The sequence below is a fragment of the Scleropages formosus genome, chromosome 12 (assembly GCF_900964775.1).
Source record: "Scleropages formosus chromosome 12, fSclFor1.1, whole genome shotgun sequence".
In the NCBI taxonomy this organism is placed as follows: domain Eukaryota; kingdom Metazoa; phylum Chordata; class Actinopteri; order Osteoglossiformes; family Osteoglossidae; genus Scleropages; species Scleropages formosus.
In genome coordinates this window covers 7,104,711-7,123,786 of record NC_041817.1, presented here as the reverse complement: position 1 = coordinate 7,123,786, position 19,076 = coordinate 7,104,711, and the positions used below count along the sequence as shown (strand labels likewise).

The 19,076-nt window shown below is 40.9% G+C and overlaps 1 protein-coding gene across 1 annotated transcript; it reads right to left on the bottom strand.

Annotated features, from left to right (window-relative positions):
* Window positions 1-12,375: 12,375 nt before the first annotated feature.
* Window positions 12,376-18,342, bottom strand: npffr1l2 (neuropeptide FF receptor 1 like 2). The gene is made up of 4 exons (XM_018762370.2): window positions 17,973-18,342; window positions 13,653-13,752; window positions 13,041-13,387; window positions 12,376-12,992 (listed from the first exon to the last, which is right to left on the bottom strand). Exons 1-4 carry the CDS (start codon window positions 18,340-18,342, stop codon window positions 12,376-12,378), a joined length of 1,434 nt encoding a protein of 477 aa, XP_018617886.2.
* Between the last annotated feature and the right edge of the window lie 734 nt (window positions 18,343-19,076).

The window sequence follows — 19,076 nt, the reverse complement described above, 5'->3', positions numbered from 1 at the left end:
ATTGCCAGTTAGCAGTATGTGTCTGCTATACAACAGCTCCGACAATTATAGTTAATTATATAATTAAAGTCTATAGTTGGTTTTGTACAATTAACAGAGTAGATGGAGCTCATTACCTCCAACCTGTGCCTGTAAATTTCCTGCCCCTTATACAACCAGTCAGAGCAATTATTGAAGTCAAGGTATCCTGTGAGGCCACTCACTGCCTTTACGGTTAGGCACATCACTATGGTTCACAACTAGCAAAGGACAATGTGGGTTCAAGGCATCTTTTGATTTCCTCAAAGTATTAACGCAAACACAAAAGAAAAAATATCAATGCCAGTTTTGTGAAACACATAACGTTTTGTTGCAAATCAAAGTACTCAGAGGACAGAGTTACACGCTGTGGGTTTTTCTTTCTCTCCATTTATACTTTTATGTGTTCAGCAAACTTGATAGCACTATTCCCCTGTGCTTTTTCCTCCTGTTAGTTATCTTAGCCAAAAAGCCTCTCCTTTTTTTGCACATTGCTGAAGCATTATGGTTCATCTCCAATTAAAACGGAACAATAAATACCCAAAGTCCACTCAAAGTCAATTTGAGGGACTATGATATATACCATAGAATAGAAGCCCACACTCTTGTATGTTGTCCAGTGGATAAAGGCCCAAACTCGACTTTAAAAATGTTTAATTGTCAGGAATCTGTGGCACCTCGGGCTTCAGAAGTGGAAGAACCAATAGGAATGAGCCGTTTTCCACAGTAATAACAACATGTGGCCTCTAGGTGTCAGCATTGCTTTCAGAGCCACTTACCTGTGCTGTACTGTACTGTACTACACTGCACTACAGGCTTCCCTTGTGTAACCAACACTGCTTTCATGAGAATTCTGATTTAAAAGCAGCTATGATGTATCACCTAAACTTCACATAATAGTTGGCTGTCAATGTTTAAATATGAAAAATGCTTTACTGGAGAAATAACTTTAATTTCAAATAAATACCTCGGTGATGTTGAACAAAACACTAAATAAGCAGAGCACAAGCAAAAAACTCCTTACTCTTCTTGCACGCCTTCAGTAATGAATCTTACAGCACATTTCTGTTTTTTTAAGGGAAAAAGTTGAAAAGATGAAACACTGTGGAATCACAAGTCTGCATCTATGTCTCTCTTTCTCCTAATGTGATGCTCAAATTGTATTTTCTATGAGATGTAAGTCGCTTTGGAGAGAAGCGTCTGCTAAATGAATACATGTAAATGAGGAGGGTGAACGAAACAACTGCTTTGTGCTCCATTTGTCTTGTCTACATTTTGTATTATTTACTTTACGAAAGACAATGTCCAAAAAGCTGCAGAACTGTTGTCTAAATTAAAGGCTATGTCATATCCATCCATCCATCCATCCATCCATTGTCATTGACAATTTGTCCTGATCAGGTTCATGGTGGTCTGGAGCCTTTCCCAGAATCACTGGGTACAAAGTGAGGGTAAGCCCTGGACAGTATGTCAGTCCATCACAGGTAGGCTATCTCATATCTTTTGTGTTATTATTATTCCTTTGCTTGGTACTGTGACCTGTATACTTTACAGAGTTATACAATGTAAGCTGCTTGTATAATGTGGTAATTTCCCACAGACCAGGGATAGGAAGCTAAAAGTTCTTAACTGGCTTTTGTTTTAAGAACATAAAAAATAGGCTGTATTAAAAGACAAAACAGACATGGAGATAGACACACGGAGCACACAGGACACGCAGGAGACACATGAGAGCATTGACATTGGCATGGCTGTACATCTTTTGAGAAATGTGCGCGTACATCTGTGATGGAGAGCACCCAGTGAAATTCTCTATTCACCGATTTACTAATAACACCTTTAGTTTGAGCCTTTTTATGCTGATCGAGATTCCAATGATCCTAAAGTTGCCTGGAAACGATCAGTGTAATATGTATAATTTGTAACTCTATTTTGTTTTGGGTATTACTGGATCACCTCATATCTCCTGTGCACCAACGTCTCATGCGTTATGCAGTATCTGTCCTATAGTATGTTTCTGCTGTATCCTATGTAAGTAAAATCAATGTTATTGAATTTCAAATTAAAGAAATGATGCAAAATCAATGCTGATCAATTTAAATAACATACCTTTTGCAAATCAGTCCCAAAGCTGTGATTTTAAACACTGGTGGCATTTCCTGTATGCTGTGAGCAGTCACCTTGCTGAGGGTGAACAGCTCTTATTTCTTTAATATCTGTTTATCCAAGGATTGCCTATATAATACTTGATCAAATTAAATGGCACCTATAAGGATTTGGGGAATATCTTTCCCCTCACTGTCTATGAATGCGCCATAGGGTTAGCAGAGAAAGATTTTACCTCGGGGTAGGTTGCATGGCTGTGGGTTCTAGGTAAGAGGGATAGGAACCATGGTACCAGGGAAGCACCAGAACATTTTACTGTTGAATTTGGGTGCTTCAGACGTGATTTATTTTCACCATTTGTGCGAAACATTAATTTGTGTTGACATGATAAAAAAGGCAAGATCCAAGAAAAAAGTCTGGACATCAATGGAGCACAAATGTTGTTTTACAGGGAATTCTCTATATATGTATTTCATTGTTTCTACATTTGATAAACGGAAAATTATTTTAAAGATCTGTTTTTTATCATACGATCAAGGAATTTTGTTAAATACAATAAAATGAATGTAAGAATATCTGTAATTTTGTGTGGTAGGACGTTTGTACCGGCTAATAACTGCATAGAAGAAACATTACCTAGTAGCTGTATTGTGTAACATGTACAAACAAGTATCTTTGCAATTTGCCACCCAGTATAAGCAAAATGTATTGAAAACAATCCAGAAAAGAGTCAATGTTAGAAAGTTGATAGGGTTACAAAATGTTCACAATAACTAACTGTTCATCTAGTTATTTTCATTCTAAGGATTCGAAATGTTATCATCAGAATATAATGCATTTCACAAAGATTTTTTTCTAACAATGGCGTGAATAAAATTTTTCTTGCAGTCTAATGTTACATGGAAGGCAAAGAGCTGATTTCCTTGCGATTCAAAACATTACTTTAATCCTTTAAAAACAATAATCATTCACATGGCACCTTGAGACTGTTTAGCCTCTGCCCACACCATACAGCCTTTACTTAAATTTCCATTTCATAACAACAAGAAAAATTGATATGCCAAACCTCAGAGTTATGTGAGAAAAGAATTCCACACGTTATTTTGTTGACAACACAGTTGTGTAAGTGTCATTAGCAGAGTGAGCAAAGTTGGAATAGCTTCCAGAAATCTGGCACGGCTGAATTGGCAGTGATTCGAAGGTTGTTGTCTTTTGATTTTCTCAAGCAGTTATCAGTGAACTGTAGTACACATCAAGGTTTTGTTAACGACTAAGATTTTTTTTAGGGTTTGTGTTTTCTATCAGTTAAAGTTGTATTTAAACAGCTTTGTCATTTCTGCAGAAATCTTCTAAGCCCTCCTTCAGGCAGACATTTAATACAGGAGCTCGGAGATAATGTTATACCCTGTAAAACTTAGCCTAAGAAGCCCAGGGCTGGAAAAAATTTAACAAATGCACAAAGAAAATGTTTTTAATTTGTGTTTGCTGGATTTACACCCTTGCCTTGATTTTTTTTTAAACTCTTAATAATACAAAATTATGTGGAACATGGTAAGTATCATATAGATAGAGAGATAGATAGATAGATAGATAGATAGATAGATAGATAGATAGATAGATAGATTCAGTATTCCAAAAATATAATATAGACACTGTACCTTTGAAAATGTCCTTAGAAATTAATTGTTCTTCCACTTTTATTTGTTTTGATTATAGTTTTTTTTGGGCTGCAATAAGTCTTCAGCTGTAGATAACAGTATCTACAGAAATCACAGCTGAATATGTTACTTCCGAGGTGGTGAAACATTTTTTGATCAGTAAGTAAGAGGTCAAGGGGAGATCTGGTACGAGGGTATCTCTGACCAAAGATTAGAGATGGTGTGATGTTGGTGGAGTGCTGTGAGCAACGTAACAGGACCATGGAAAACTGAAGGGCATGGGAAATTATATACTTTGTTTGTGACAGAAAATTGCTGAAGGTAACCAATGGTTCAATACTTGTCTCACAGACTCCTGTTAATACTTCATATAAAATGATGTAGTCCAAAGTCTTGGTCCATCCATACACACACACATACATACATACAAAAAATATGGGTATAACTTCTAAATATTTTGAGCCAAACTCAGTTTCCAATGAGGTGTAACTCAATTTCCAGCGTTGTGGAAAACAGGAGTTCTGTTGTAACATAAATTATCTGGTGTGTCTGTCAAATATAAAGTTATGTAAAATGTAAACATACAGAACTTAAAATGTCTATTGAATTCATAACTGGGACCATGTCTGCTTTTTGAGCTGCCTGGCAACTGACACAACCAGATTCTTTAGATTCTTTATTATAATTGCTGATTTCATAGGGTTGACTCAGAAAGAGCAAACATTTTCTTGTTAAGGACCAGCTTAATATATTCACACTCAACAAAATTTAAAAAAATTCTATTTTTGTTTTTTCATATTGCTGCATTCTAGTCCTTTTTCCCGGGACCATCCTGGTTGCCAGTATGTCTGCAAGTGCTTTGTCTAAGCCTGTGACGTGGAGACTTCACGACCCAACAACGTGCTGCTGGCTCCTCATTAATACTTCATTATCACTGCAGATGCCGGTAATTAACAGATGAGCCAGAAAAGGACAGTTGCACTCGTGCTTAGAGAGGGCTCTTAATGAGACCAAGGCATGTGGTGACTTCTTCAGCCCCTCAGCTGTCTGAGGTATTGAGACGGGGATACAGGAGGTGGTGAGCGGTAATATTTATGGATGCTCAGGTTTGATCCATGCTGTTCCCTTAGTCAGGGCTCAGAGCATCTTCATACCTTTTAGCAAAACAACAGTTGCTGTTCCTTGCACCAAATGTAACCATGTGCTTTACATAAACTTTGCTTTCATAGGAAAACCTTAAGCAACTTTGTGGGACAGCTGGTAGTGTAGTGGTTACAGCTGCTGCTATTAGACCGAAAGGTTGCAGGTTTGAGTCCTAGCTGTAGTACCCTTGGGTAGAGTACTTACCCTAAGGTGCTCCAGTAAAATGCCCCAGCTGAATAAATAAGTGTAAGTTGCTTTGGAGAAAAGCATCAGCTACATGAATAAATGCAGGAAGTTGTTTTTTGAAGAACACTAGGTGACCCAACATAGAGGCAGAAACACCCATTAATTGCATATACATCCACAGAATAAGGGCTGAAGGTTGACAAGATTACAATCAAGACACACCATCTAATATTTTCTAGGAGGGTATTGAGACATTCCACAATTCTTTAGAACTGTCAAGCAGATTAAATTTTAATTTGTCAAGTGGAAGAAAATTAAACATTTCAGTCAACCATAACAATACTGGACATTTCTTACCATTACAAAAATATTTGTTATTTATGTTGCTGCAGGGGGGTGTGGTCGCACGGTGGGTTCAGTGCCCTCTGTGTGGTGCCTTCGGTGCCCTCTGTGTGGTGGGTCTGGGGTTTGAGTCCTGCTTGGGTTGCCTTGCAATGGACTGGCATCCCATCCAGGGTGTGTCCCCTCCCCCCTTGGCCTTGTGCCCTGTGTTACTAGCTTAGGTTCCCTCTCGCTGTGACCCCACTCGGGATACGTGGTTGTTGAAGAGGGATGTTGCTGCAGTAACTTGTATGCAATGTACAGTCAGTGAAGGTCAGTTACATCAATAGATAAGCACAAAATGGGGAGTTGCAAATGTTTCTTTAATGAAAGAATGTTCCAGTAAAATAAACTATATATTCAGTATACATTTTTTGAGTTTAAAACTTCAAGCACTCTGTATATCTTACAGGAATTTTTCAGTATTTTTAATTCTAGATGAATTGCTGGACCTTGTTCACAAAGAAATGTCTCTGAACTACAATATTTGATGAAGGGCAGCAAATGGACTTATTATACATTTTTGAATATGAATCAGCAAGTCAGCTATTTATATATAAAGAGGTTATACAAAAATGTATTGCAGTCAGCCTCTGCACTAAGCCATTTCAAAAGGAAATTAATTTTACCAAGGTCAGCCAAAGGACTGGTTAAAATGGAATCATTTCAAATATCTGCCTTAAACCACTTTCAATTCAGATGATGCTGAAAAAAATGCAGGTGGATTTTGGATAGCAGCAAATAACAAGTGTCCATGAAGCGATGGATGGATTACGTGTTCAGTAAGGATTTCTGAGTCATTGTCACAACTCTGAAATATGGCCTGAATGACAGAATGGAACCAAACCATAACACATGCCTGTAACCCAACATGTGAAGTGACTGCCAGGAAATAAGAGTATTAGAAAAACATAAAAACATCTCTGTGTGTGGAGAACAAGAGAGGAAGACAAGAGTCTCTTAGGGAGAAAGCCTGCATGGCACCGGAAAACGCGGTACTGTCATTAGCCAATCACGGCTGATTCATTCAATCATCTAATCGGGACGCAAGATGTTTTTGTCCTATTATGTCCATTGTCTTTGTTCATGTTGGGTATAATCTGGGACACTAGTCTGATGCTTTGGCTTTCGGAAGGGCAAGAACGATAATTGCAGAAAAGCAAAGGCGGAATTTGTAATGGACAACATGTTCAGTCAGGAAAATCATACACCCACACGCTGTCTGAAACTGCTTGTCCCACGCAGGGTCTCGGGGAGCCGGAGCCTAACCCGGCAACACAGGGCAAAAGACTGGAGGGGACACACCCAGGATGGGATGCCAGTCCATTGCAAGGCACCCCAAGCGGGACTCAAACCCCAGACTCACTGGAGAAGAGGACCCAGTCAAACCCACTGCACCACCGCACCCCATCAGGAATATGTTATGCAGAATATATTTCAAAGTGCAAAATGCATCAACAGTTAGATTGGTCTGCAGAGACACGGATTCCAAATACTAAAGTGTACAGTTTTGCTTTAATAATTTTGTCCCACACCACTACTTTACATAGCATATGAGACTTTCTGTTTTATTGCTTTCATATCCTAGTAATGCTCCACAACATGTTGGAGAACATTCACAGAGTGTTTCATCTTTTGTACTGGGAAACAGAAATAGCAGCAGTGTAAAAATGCTCTCTTCACAGGGAGTTTGAGCTCACAGGTGTGATTTTTTACAGGAAGATAAATTACAATTACACAAAAATATAATGATATATTTGAAGAAATGAAGCTGCATCTATAGTTTCTGAGGAATTATATGTTAATTTTGTGCAAACTACAATTAGGGCAAAGCATCCGTTCAATGTCCTGCATGCTTTGTACAAGTTACAGCAATATAACTACATCTAACTCGAGTTAGTGAGTGAAGAATTGACAAAACAGGGATGTCAAAGTCAACTTTATTGTCATTCTGCCTATGTGTGAGTTACGCGTACAAACAAAATTCCGTTTCTGTTGGACCTTTGTGCCACATAAAACATGCGGTGCAGTTTATAAAGAAAAAAAAAGATAATAACAACAAACATAAGACATGGACACTAGCTATAGCAGCAGTCATAAATCAAACAACTGTTTTGAGTATATTGTTATTTGCTTAAAGTGGCATGCCTTGTACAAAGTGACATGTGCTTTGTTCAAGTAACTACTGCAGACTTTCTTTTATTTGTGTGGGAAATCAATTATACCAGGAGATGGGTGTGCGGATGGTCTGAGGGGGATTGTGGTGTTGCGGATTCTCACAGCCTGATGGAAGAGGCTGTTGCACAGTCTGGAGAAGGTGGGACGGATACTTTGATGTCTTCTGCTGGATGGCAGGGGGACGAAGAGACTGTAGGAGAGGTGGGTGGGGACTGATGTGATGGAGAGGACTTTTCAGGTGCAATCTATGTTCTATGTGTTCTGTATGAAGGGGAGAGGGGCACCGATGATCCTTCCTATAATGTTCACTATCTGTTGTAGGGAGTTGCGATCAGAGACCTCGCAGTTCCAATACCAGGCAGTGCTGCGGTTGGTCAGTACGCTTTCTATGGTATGGTAGAAGGTAGTGAGGATGGGTGCCTTGTCCAGTCGTTGCAGAAAGTGCAGGCACTGCTGGGCTCTTTTGGTGAGAGCTGACATATGTGAGGACCAGGTGAGATCCTCAACAAAATGCAGCAAAACATTAATACAAGAGGTTGATTTGTAACTGTAAATTAAAATACATCATAAGTCTATTATTACTGTTATATACTATATTACATCTGAGACACGATTCAGGTGATGTGGATTTGAGCTTTTCATGATGCCTGCTAGAAATCTTTCTAGAGGAAATCTACAGAGAAAGACAAGAGAAGAACATAGGGAGACATACCAATGATGCCATTATCCATCAGACAGAGCCCACAGACCATGAGGCTACTGTTCAGCTGACTAAGACTGCTCTTCATGGTCTGTCAACCACATGCTCACCGAACGATATTTCAAACAGCATGAAGAGCAGAGCGACCATGATTACCATCTTTATCACTCTGACCTTTTTTTGGGTTATAGCTGGCCCTGTGTTTTGTTGGCTCTGGAGGACCAATGCATGAGCAGACACACTCTTACAGCACTAAACACACCACTGGCCAACAGCAGTGTAGAATCTGACGTTGGTGTTGTTTAGGTAGCAGGTTGATATGAGCTAAAAGCACTACGATTTAGACCTTGTTATATGGATCAGGCCAGTTTTCAAATGTATAAAGAATATATTACTTCTGATTTTGGACTATCTAGTGAGCGTCTGAGGTGGTGTGGTGGTGCAGCGGCACAATGGGTTTGACGGGGTCCTGCTCTATGTTGGGTCTGGTGTTTGAGTCCTGCTTGGGGCGCCCTGTGATGGACTGGCATCCTGTCCTGGCTGTGTCCCCTCCCCTTCCAGCCTTGTGCCCTGTATTGCCAGGTTAGGCTCTGGTTTGCCGCGGCCCCACTTGGGACAAGTGGTTTCAGACAGTGTGTGTGTGTGTGTGTGTGTGTGTGTGTGTGTGTGTGTGTAGTGATTGTCGTCTGACTGCACCATCAAAATAAAAGCAATTGGACACATAATCACCAGTGCTTGGACCCAGATCTTGAAAAAGGTTGCTTTAGCTACCAGCCTGGTGATTTTGAACTAGAATTAGTGGACAATTAATAGACCCTTGGTGGTAAATCTTAAGAGGAAGAGGGGCAAGCAATATGAACAGAAAGGGAAGTGTTAGTGGGCCTTCTTCTATATTTATGTAAAGAACCATTTCCTATAGGTTACAGTTTTCTCGTACACTGCTACTGAATTTCAGAAGGAGGACGACTGAGTAATGCAGGGGGTCAAGGGGGTGGCCAGCAGTGAACAGCTGGTGGTCCTTCTACCTGCCTTACTCCACACCGGCTGTCAGAGAGCCCTGTGCGTCTTTCTCCTCTACCTGTTCACAGAGCCGGTGCTCCAGGTGACTGTTAGTAGTCTTAAGTCTTGCTAGAGTGGCAGGGGGAGAGTGGGGTGAGCTCCTCCTGCTCTGCCCTCACAGGATGCTCTTGGATGTAAACACCACGTAAAAAAATGAACACACAGCTGCTCCAATGGTTCTGTGCAGAAATAATGTGTTCATGCAGCTTGTATTTGGCTGATTCATTATAGACACACTCTGTATTGCATTTCCAAAAAACTTTTTATATCTTACATTCATGTAACTACATCTGAATTTTTCCATAGAAAGTAACACAAAAGAAATTGTCTGTTACTTAAGTGTTTCATAAACCCTAACGGTTTAAATACAACCAAAATAAAATGTGTTAGAGAGCTAATCTTTAGGCTGATTTTCTTTATATTTTATGTTGGCTTATTTTTCATTTGCTCTATTTCTGTCATTTTCATTTCCGCTGTTTCAGAAATATGTGGCAGAGATTTCTGGACTTTTTCAAGGTTTAAACACTTGGAACCCAGGATTTGCCCTAGTAATATTTTGAGAAAAAAGTTTAATTTACTTTCCTGTTTAAATGAATTATGTACACAACCAGTAAAGTTCTACTAACCAACAATTTAAAGCCAATAACTGTCTTGTATAAAAATGGTTTCTGTCAAAGAATGGCAGTTTTAAAAAGTTAATTGCATTATGTAGTATTCCTATGATAGCAAATGATTTTGGACACAGTTTTGTGCACTTCTTTAAAAATCGTTTTCTTGGTGTCTTTCTTTGTGACTTACTGAACAAAAAGTGAAATGAATAAGAAAAAATAGAAAAACAATATCTTCCACTTTTTCCCAGTCATTTATTCAACAGATATCCAGATATTATTTCATTTGATTCACAAATCATGAATAGGAACAGCTCAGGAAAAATTTTTCACTGTGAACATAAAAGACTTTAACACTTAGCAGCGAAGATGTAAAAATGACAGCAGAATAATACCTCAGTGCTTATACAAGTACCTTCACTTGGTATTCAGGGTGAAGCCCTGCCATTCTCATGTGAATGGACTTTGGCATGTTAGACAGGGTCTTCATATGTGCTTTTCATAGTTGAATGTATTTTCAACAGTCATCAATGTTGTGTGTGTGCGTGTGTGTGTGTGTGTGTGTGTGTGTGTGTGTGTGTGTGTGTGTGTGTATAATAATCTCTATCATAGGATGATTTTTGAAAGGCATTTGAGGTTTGTCTTTGTAAGGCTTTTTGTACAAGATATACAATATACCTTGGGTCTTTGCGTTAAAGCCAGAAGTGGCAGTAAGTCATACCTGCGCAAATCATAAGCAAGTCTTAAGTCCTGATATTCAGGTCATAAGCAAGTCAAAGCCAGTCAGTGGACTTGGTCACTCAGGTCAGATTAAGTCAGCACTCAGTGAAAGAAGACAGGTGGAGTCATAATTAGGAAGTCATGAGTAGATCTATCATTTGCCTTCAGTGGTTGGCTGAAAATGTTCAAAATGCTTGCTTTTAATGATGGATAATGTTATGATGCAAGTTATAATTGGGTAAGACAATGCTGCTTCCATAATTGCTTTGTGCTGAGTGATGGTTTTGGTTGTACAGAGTCTTGAAATGATTAAAGATTATGATTAAAAATGCATGGCACTGATGATCACCGAAAACCTTGCTGTTCAGATATTCTTCATATATGCAAATACAAAAAATTAAATAAAAGAAAAAACACAAAGGAAGATAAAAATTTTTAAATTCTGTCTGTAGGTAAAGTGTGAAAGGATCTTAGATTCCAGTTATTCCATTGTAAATGGAAATGAATGAATATGTTTATTCTGGGGTCAGAACAATTTTACTTAAAGGTGAGAAATAGTTAAAGCAGACCCATTCTACATTAAAAAGACTTTCCATGTCTGTGTAAACAGTGCAAAATCTGTAAAATGCAAACCTCTAGGGCTTTCTACAATTCTGCTACAATTATGTTGAAATGATATTCTGGTCTTTATTGTCCATCTGTCATCTAGCTATAGTTGTCCGGTGTCTATGTGAAAAAACACTTCCTAACTGTTCTCATTTGTCTAAATTACTGGTTAAATATTCACAAGTCATTGGTCTCAAGTCCACGTCAAATCCCGAGTCATGGATCACCAGCTGTAAGTTGAGTCAAGCAGTTCTCACTTTAGTGAGACTAGTGTATCTATCTCTAGTCATCCATCTCTTGTTAAAGCTCTATCATCATTCTTCAAAACATAGCTGAAGAACAGAATTTCAGGAAAGCAGCTCAAAGGGAATTCAACATGAAGGATACTAGCATAAATTGATTTGCAAATGTAAACAAATGTTAATTGTAAACACAAGTGCAATACTGGATTCAGATGGTGATTATAATTTGAGCTTTTCAGACAAAAGATTAAATATGCAACTGATGAAAGTGCTCTGAAATAAACAAAAAAATCATGTTGGATACCCAGAGAAAATGTTACCCTGAGGAGGGAAACATAAGAAGGTAGAGATAGAGTCCAATGAGGCCACTGTTAACCCAACAGAGAACACAGTTTGATGTACCAATGAAACCACTCACTTGACTGAGATCACAGATTAACACACCAATAAGGCCATTAATGAATCAATTTAGACCACAGGTTGACACACCAATGAAACTGGTATTTCACAGAGATCACAGGTTGATGCACTAATGATGCCACTATTAAACTGATTTGGACAACTGCTTGGGGGAGAAATGCAAAAGACAAACTAGTTGTGTTTCTTAGTGCAATTCTGATGAATTATGTTCACTCCAAAAGTTTGAAAGTTGGGCTGTTTAAGACTTCAAGAAGTTCTTGCTAAAGAAGCTATTCTTTTTTATCATATGCAAAACAAAGCATTATGGTTACCACCCTTCCTCCTGACACTCACACAGAAAGAAAGCCACCCTACAGGTCCCAAGCCTGACACACCCCAGCTCCTACTGGAGTAATTCTCTCTATGTCCTCAAAGTGGAGCCCTCTATTGTATGAGATACCAATCATTTCAGTCCCTGCACCAGACCCTCCCCATTCCACATTCTGATGTCCACCTCCCGCCAGGCTCTTTCTGCACTCCAACTCCAGGCGTACCATCTCTGTGAAATCTCCGTCTGTGTGCACTCTATTTCGAGCTGAAAAAGCAAGAGTGTTGCCGGTGGCAGTGGTGTCCTGGAAGACCCCCCTGTCTCCAATGCCTACTCTGATACCTCGATGCACTTCCTCCCTACTTTCCTGGCAGCAGTAGGAGCAGGGGTATGGCTGGCAAAAGGCCTGGAAGCCTCTTTTGAAGTTCTCGTTGTAGTAGCCATAGATGATGGGATTGATGCTGGAGTTGGAGAAGGCTAGCCAGTGAGCAAACGGGTAAACATACCCTGTTAGGTGCTCCAGCTGCTCTGCATCCAGCCCTCCGTAGTCTGTAAGCAGCATGAGTGTCCACAGTGGTAGCCAGGACAACATGAAGAGTAAAGCCACCACAATAAGCATCTTTATTACTCTGACTTTCTTCTGGGATATAACTGGCCTTGCTTCCTGTTGGCCCAGAGGGGTTGTTGCACGAGCAGACACAGTCTCACGGTGTTCAGCAGAAGACAAGAGGGAGGTGGTGTAGAGCTTGACACCAATACGGCTGTACATTAGCATGATAAGTGTAAGAGGTGCCAAGTAAATGTGACCAAAGAGCACTGTGGTGTAGACTTTCCTCATCTCTGGCTCTGGCCAATTCTCGTAGCAAGTGTATAAAGGGTATGTTTTGTTGTAGTCTTCGTTTTGAACCATGTAGTGATTTTCCACACGTTGCACTGTCAACATCACAGCAGCAGGACACATAATCACCAGTGCCAGGACCCAGATCATTACAATTGTTGCCTTAGCTACCAGCAAGGTTATTTTGGACTGGAATGGGTAGACTATGCAGCGGAACCTTGGGGTTAAAAATTAAGAGGGACAGAGCCAAATTAATAAGGATTAAGAACAAAAAGGTAAGTTAGTAGCTGTTCTAAACATATGTAAATGACGACTTCCTATAGACTGAAGTTATTTTTCTTACTCGGTACTATTCTTTGCTTTAATCTTTAGCATCAATAACGTGAACGTTAAGGCAAATGTAGAGTTAAGCATGCTATAGCATATTAATCCATAGCATTCTGTATGCCAGTCTGATCATGTCTGTCCTTCGAAATACTTACCTGTCCACAGCAATGGCCACCAGAGTGAAGACAGAGGCTGACACAGACATTCCCTGCACCAGACCACTCATCTTACACACTGTGTTGGAGAAAGGCCATCCTGTTGGGAAAACCAAGGCCATGCTGTCAGTAGTAGACCACATAGCATCATAGCATCTTTATTTCTCCTCTTGCACACATTCTTGCTGAGAGTGGAATCGTATTCGCCATATGAACAGGAGTGATCTCTTTCAACTTTAAGAAGTAATGTATTGCAATAATAAATACAGTAGAGTTCAAAAGTTTGGAATCATCCATAAATGTTCATGTTTTTGAAAGAAATTATCTTTTTTTTGTCAAGGTACCACTAAGTTGATTCAAAATATAGCCAATACATCATTACTAATGTTGTAAGTGGCTATTACTGTGTAATATATCAGATTGCCAAAACACTGAAGATTTCATACAAAGGTGTCCCCTACTGTCTAGGGAGAAGAGGGCAAATTGGATCTAACCAGTATATAAAAAGAAGCAGAAGACCCAGATGTACAACTACACAAGAAGATAAGCATACTATAGGTTGTGGTTTGAGAAACAGACTCTTTACAGGTCCTCAGTTGGCTGCTTCCTTAAATAGTACACACCAAATACTAGTGCTATCTGCAACAGCGAAAAGATGACTCCGTAATGTTGGCCCTAGAAGCAGAATTTGAAAGAAAAAAACCATATCTGGAACTACTTGTCCCAAGAGGAGTTGCGGCAAACTGGAGCCTAACCCAGTAATGCAGGGCACAAGGCTGGAGGGAACACACCCCAGACTGGATGCCAGTCTGCCACAAGACACTCCAAGCAAGACTTGAACCCCCAACCTGGCAAAAAGTGGGACCTGGCCAAACCCACAGCACCACCATGCCACCATGACCCTCCCTATCTGAAACTGCCCAAAAAAAGAAAAGGTTAGCAATGTGCAAAAGAACACAGACATTGGATGATGGATGACTGGCAAAGAGTATTATGGACAGATGAGACTAATTTTGAGGTTCTTGGATCAAGGAAGTGAACATATATGAGACATAGAGCAAATGAAAGGATGCTGAAGGAGTGCTTGATGCCTTCTGTCTAGCATAGAGGAGGACACGTAATGGTATGGGGCTGCTTTGGTGTTGGTAAGGTGGGAGATTTACACAGAGTGCAAGGAGTAATGAAGCAGAATGGTTATCACTCTACCTGTCCTGGGTGTGTCCCCTCCCCTCCAGCCTTGCGCCCTGTGTTGCCGGGTAGGCTCCGGTTCCCCGCAACCCCGTATGGGACAAGCGGTTCAGAAAGTGTTTGTGTGTGTGTGTGTGTGTGTGTGTGTGTGTGTGGTTATCACTCTATTTTACAATGTCATGCCATCTCCTGTGGTCAGCACTTGATTGGTGCAAATTTCATCATGCAGCAGGACAAATTCTGAAGCGTACTTCTGAGGTATGCAAAACCTATTTGGGTGAAGAAACAGGAACCCTGAGTACTGTGTTTCATGGACATGTCAGCTCAATGGAGGATTCTTTGATGAATCCAAAGTTTGGCGCATAGAACATGCCATGTTCTCGTCCGGAAGTAGAAGGCGGACTCAATTGCGGAGCACACAGGAGTTTGAGGGACAGGACAGGAACCGTGGTCGGGGACAGGCGTGGGTCTTCGTACTGCAAACGTCGTTTATTGGGAAATCCAGAATCGTTGTCGGTGAGTACAGGCGATAGGTCAAACACGAAAACACGGATCAAAACACAGGAAGGTAGGGGTCACGGAAGAACGAGTCGGGCGGGTGGACTGGGAACAAGGATGAAAGTGAGGAGTCGGCTGACTCAAGCAAGTGCGCTGGCTGGGTCGGCGAACAAGGTTCCGAGGTTCTCTGTTTGTTTTTGCTTTATATCTTGCCAGGTCCAGGTGTATCTGATTATGGTGATGGCATGGGTGTGGCAGAACGGTTGTATGAAATAAAAATAATGTAAAGACATTTTCAAGGTATTGCATATAATTTATAATCAATTTAAAGCTACCTTACAGAATAAAAGTATCAACTTCTACCAAAATGTGAAAATTTCTGAGCAGTCTCATACTTTTGAACTCCAGCGTATCAGAGGCTATTCCAAGGTTAAAAGAAAAATAACCACATTGCAGAATCTTAGTGTCCCCTCCCCCTCCGGCCTTATGCCCTGTGTTACCGGGTAGGCTCCGGTTCCCCGTGACCCCGTATGGGACAAGCGGTTTTGAAAATGTGTGTGTGTGTGTGTGTGTGTGCAGAATCTTATTGCACACAAAAAAATATACTAGATACCTGTATTAATGGAATGAAAGAAGTTATAAAAATGCATTGCTGGGTTATAAAAAACAGAGGTATGCTCGGTGTCATTCTCACCATACAATGTGTTGCGTAAGCCTATAGAACAGAATGGCATGTCTAGCAAAAGCATCAAGGTGGAGGAACATACCAATGAGTCTGAGCTTTATACAATCTGGCAACCTGGAAGTGCTCATGCTGCATTCTGTTACTGGCTGGAATTCAGTCAGTCCATCAGTGACTCAAAGCCAAGACAGTGAGCCCTCAAGCCTCTCATACCATCGAAATCCAATTGTAATCAGTGCCATGGTCCTGAGCTTGGAGAGGCAAGCAGCTCAAACAGCAGTACTACTGGAAGAGCACTACCACCATGCTGGGAAAGTGTTTGGAGATATTCATAAATTTATTCACCTCATTTTGCTTCAAAGATCACCAGGATTGTTGTTCAGCCATGCCGTTTTAGGTTTTGTTTAAAACAAAAAAATTGATATATTCTTATTCATTTACTTACCCAGACTTCTCACTATGCATTTAAACAAGGTACTCTTGGTATGACTTAAATAAAGCTAACATTACGTATTCATAAAGAAAGAGATTTTTAGGACTGATAACAAGAATGGACCCTCCCATGGTGCATTTCAGGAAAACATGTATACGGTATCTGCAGGGGGGACGTGGTGGCGCAGCGGGTTTGGCCGGGTCCTGCTCTCTGGTGGGTCTGGGGCTCGAGTCCTGCTTGGGGTGCCCAGTAGTGGACTGGCGTCCCGTCCTGGGTGTCCCCCCGAGCCCTGCACCCCGTGTTGCTGGGTTAGGCTCCAGCTTGCTGCAACCCCGCTCAGGACAAGCAACATCAGACTGTGTGTGTGTGTGTGTGTGTGTGTGTGTGTGTGTGTATATATCTGTATCTGTAGGATGGTATCTGGTATATGGAGGGCCTGCAACCTGTGATATGGTGTTAATAAGGAGAACTTTGAAACTTTTCTCTTATCAAAACTTATTCAGAATGAATTAATTGAGAACATTTGTGCTCCCTTAATATTCCTTCACAAAACAAGATTTTTTTTTGCTAAATTACCACAAACTAAATGAGATGTTAAACTGCCTTGTGAATGGATAGAAAATGAATGCAAAATCAAAACAGAAGAGTCTAATCTTTGTAGAAAACGCAGCTGGTTAATACTCACACACAGTCTGAAGCTGCTGATCCCAAGCGGGTTCGCAGCGAACCGGAGCCTAACCCGGCAACACAGGGCGCAAGGCTGGAGGGGGAGGGGACACACGCAGGACGGGACTCCAGTCCATCGCAAGGCACCCCAAGCAGGGCTCGGACCCCAGACCCCCCAGAGCGCAGGCCCTGGCCAAACCCGCTGCGCCACCGTGCCCCCCTGCTGGTTAATATACTGCAGCAATTTAGGGTAAATACCTTGAGCAAGGGTACAAAGAGCAGATGGTGGGTTTCCTTTGGGTGCTTTGAGTGGAAACCAGTAGCTCAAACCAGTACATTACCTGTGGTCCCAGGCTGGTAAAAGTTATGATCAGCCTGCATCTGTATCTGAAAGCAGGTTCTGGTGTAGAATTTATGTGTAAACGTGTTTGTGTATTAGCATGAAAGAGCTGTGTAGATTACGAAAAAGCACCATGTTCCTGGGGCTATTTTGAAGCGTGTGCTGTGACGATAAGCATGGTTTCTGTGGAGTAACAGGAGATCAAGGGGCAGTCAGAGGGCATGCTGCTGGCTGTTATTTTAACAGAACTTTCCTGCAAAATCTTTGGCAATATGAGTTAAACCCTAAACTCGCCACTGTGGGTTTTTGCTGTTAATTGCAATGCTATTGAATTTAATCAGCAACTCACTGACATCATAGACTTATACACTGATTATTACCTCTGTTCCAATCCAACTTAAATATCAGCTGAAAAACCTGACAACGTCAATAATGGGTGGCATAATTTCCGCAGTGGGCTTAGAAGACACGTGTCAAAAGCAATGAGGTTCTAACACACACAGTAGCTTTCACCTGTAATGAGGTTGTCCACCAGTGTGGTGGGGATGCAGAAGATGCCCACGAGCAGGTCACTGACTGCAAGGTTCAGGATGAAGAGGTTGGTGACAGTGCGCATCCGACGGTCCCTCAGAACGATCAAGCACACTAACATGTTTCCCAGCATGCACAGCAAGAAGATGAAGAGGTAGGCCAAGATGAAGCTTGCTGCCACGGGGAGTGAGTGCTGATAGTAAGGGAAGAATGTCATGCTGGTTCTGTTGGCAGCGGAATTGGTGGTGTTGCGCTGGCTGGTGTTCTGCAGAGCTTCCACCTCCACTGTGTTCAAGGCCTCTTCTTCCTCTTCTCCCATACTCCTCCACCACTCAAGGGCCCCCTTCGACATGGATAAAACCGCCTGGAAGTATATGCAGAAGGGTGTTCTCATGAAAACTGATGTCCTCACAGTACAGTACTGCACCGTAAATGTAGGGTTCGACAGGGCGGAGGTTGGTTTACTGTATTGCTGCTGCTGCTGGACAAAGAGTGGTAATATTATAAAACAGGTTTGTTAGGGAAACAAACTCATGTACACTTCTAAGAACAGAAGAACCCTTTCTTTTTCAGAAAGAACCCATAGTCTTCATCTTGCATCCTTCATCTCCTTAACCAATCACAACAATCTCAAACATGAAATTATATCACAACCTAAATAGCCAATTATATCTATAATTTTAGAAACAAGTTATAAACACATTAATAAAAATTCAGTCAAGTCAAAATAAGTAGGCTTCCGCAGTTGGTGTCAACCTTTACAAGATGTCGCAGCTCCCCGACGATGCTTCCAACAAGAGAAGCAAAACGTTGGAACCAATGTCCCACACGACGCGGTTTAATCCAGAAGTACAAAACTCCCAGTAAGTCAAAACAACTTTGAAAATATGAAATCCTCTTACATAAGTAATAATGGCAGGAATATTGTTGATTACAATACAACTGTCCCATACAGTTCAAGTCAGCAGTCATTTAAAAGACTTCTTAAATTACAAGATATCCATTAGAATGATCTTTTGATATACAGATATCACACACACTGACTGAAACCACTTGTCCCAAGTGGGGTCATGGCAAGCCGGAGCC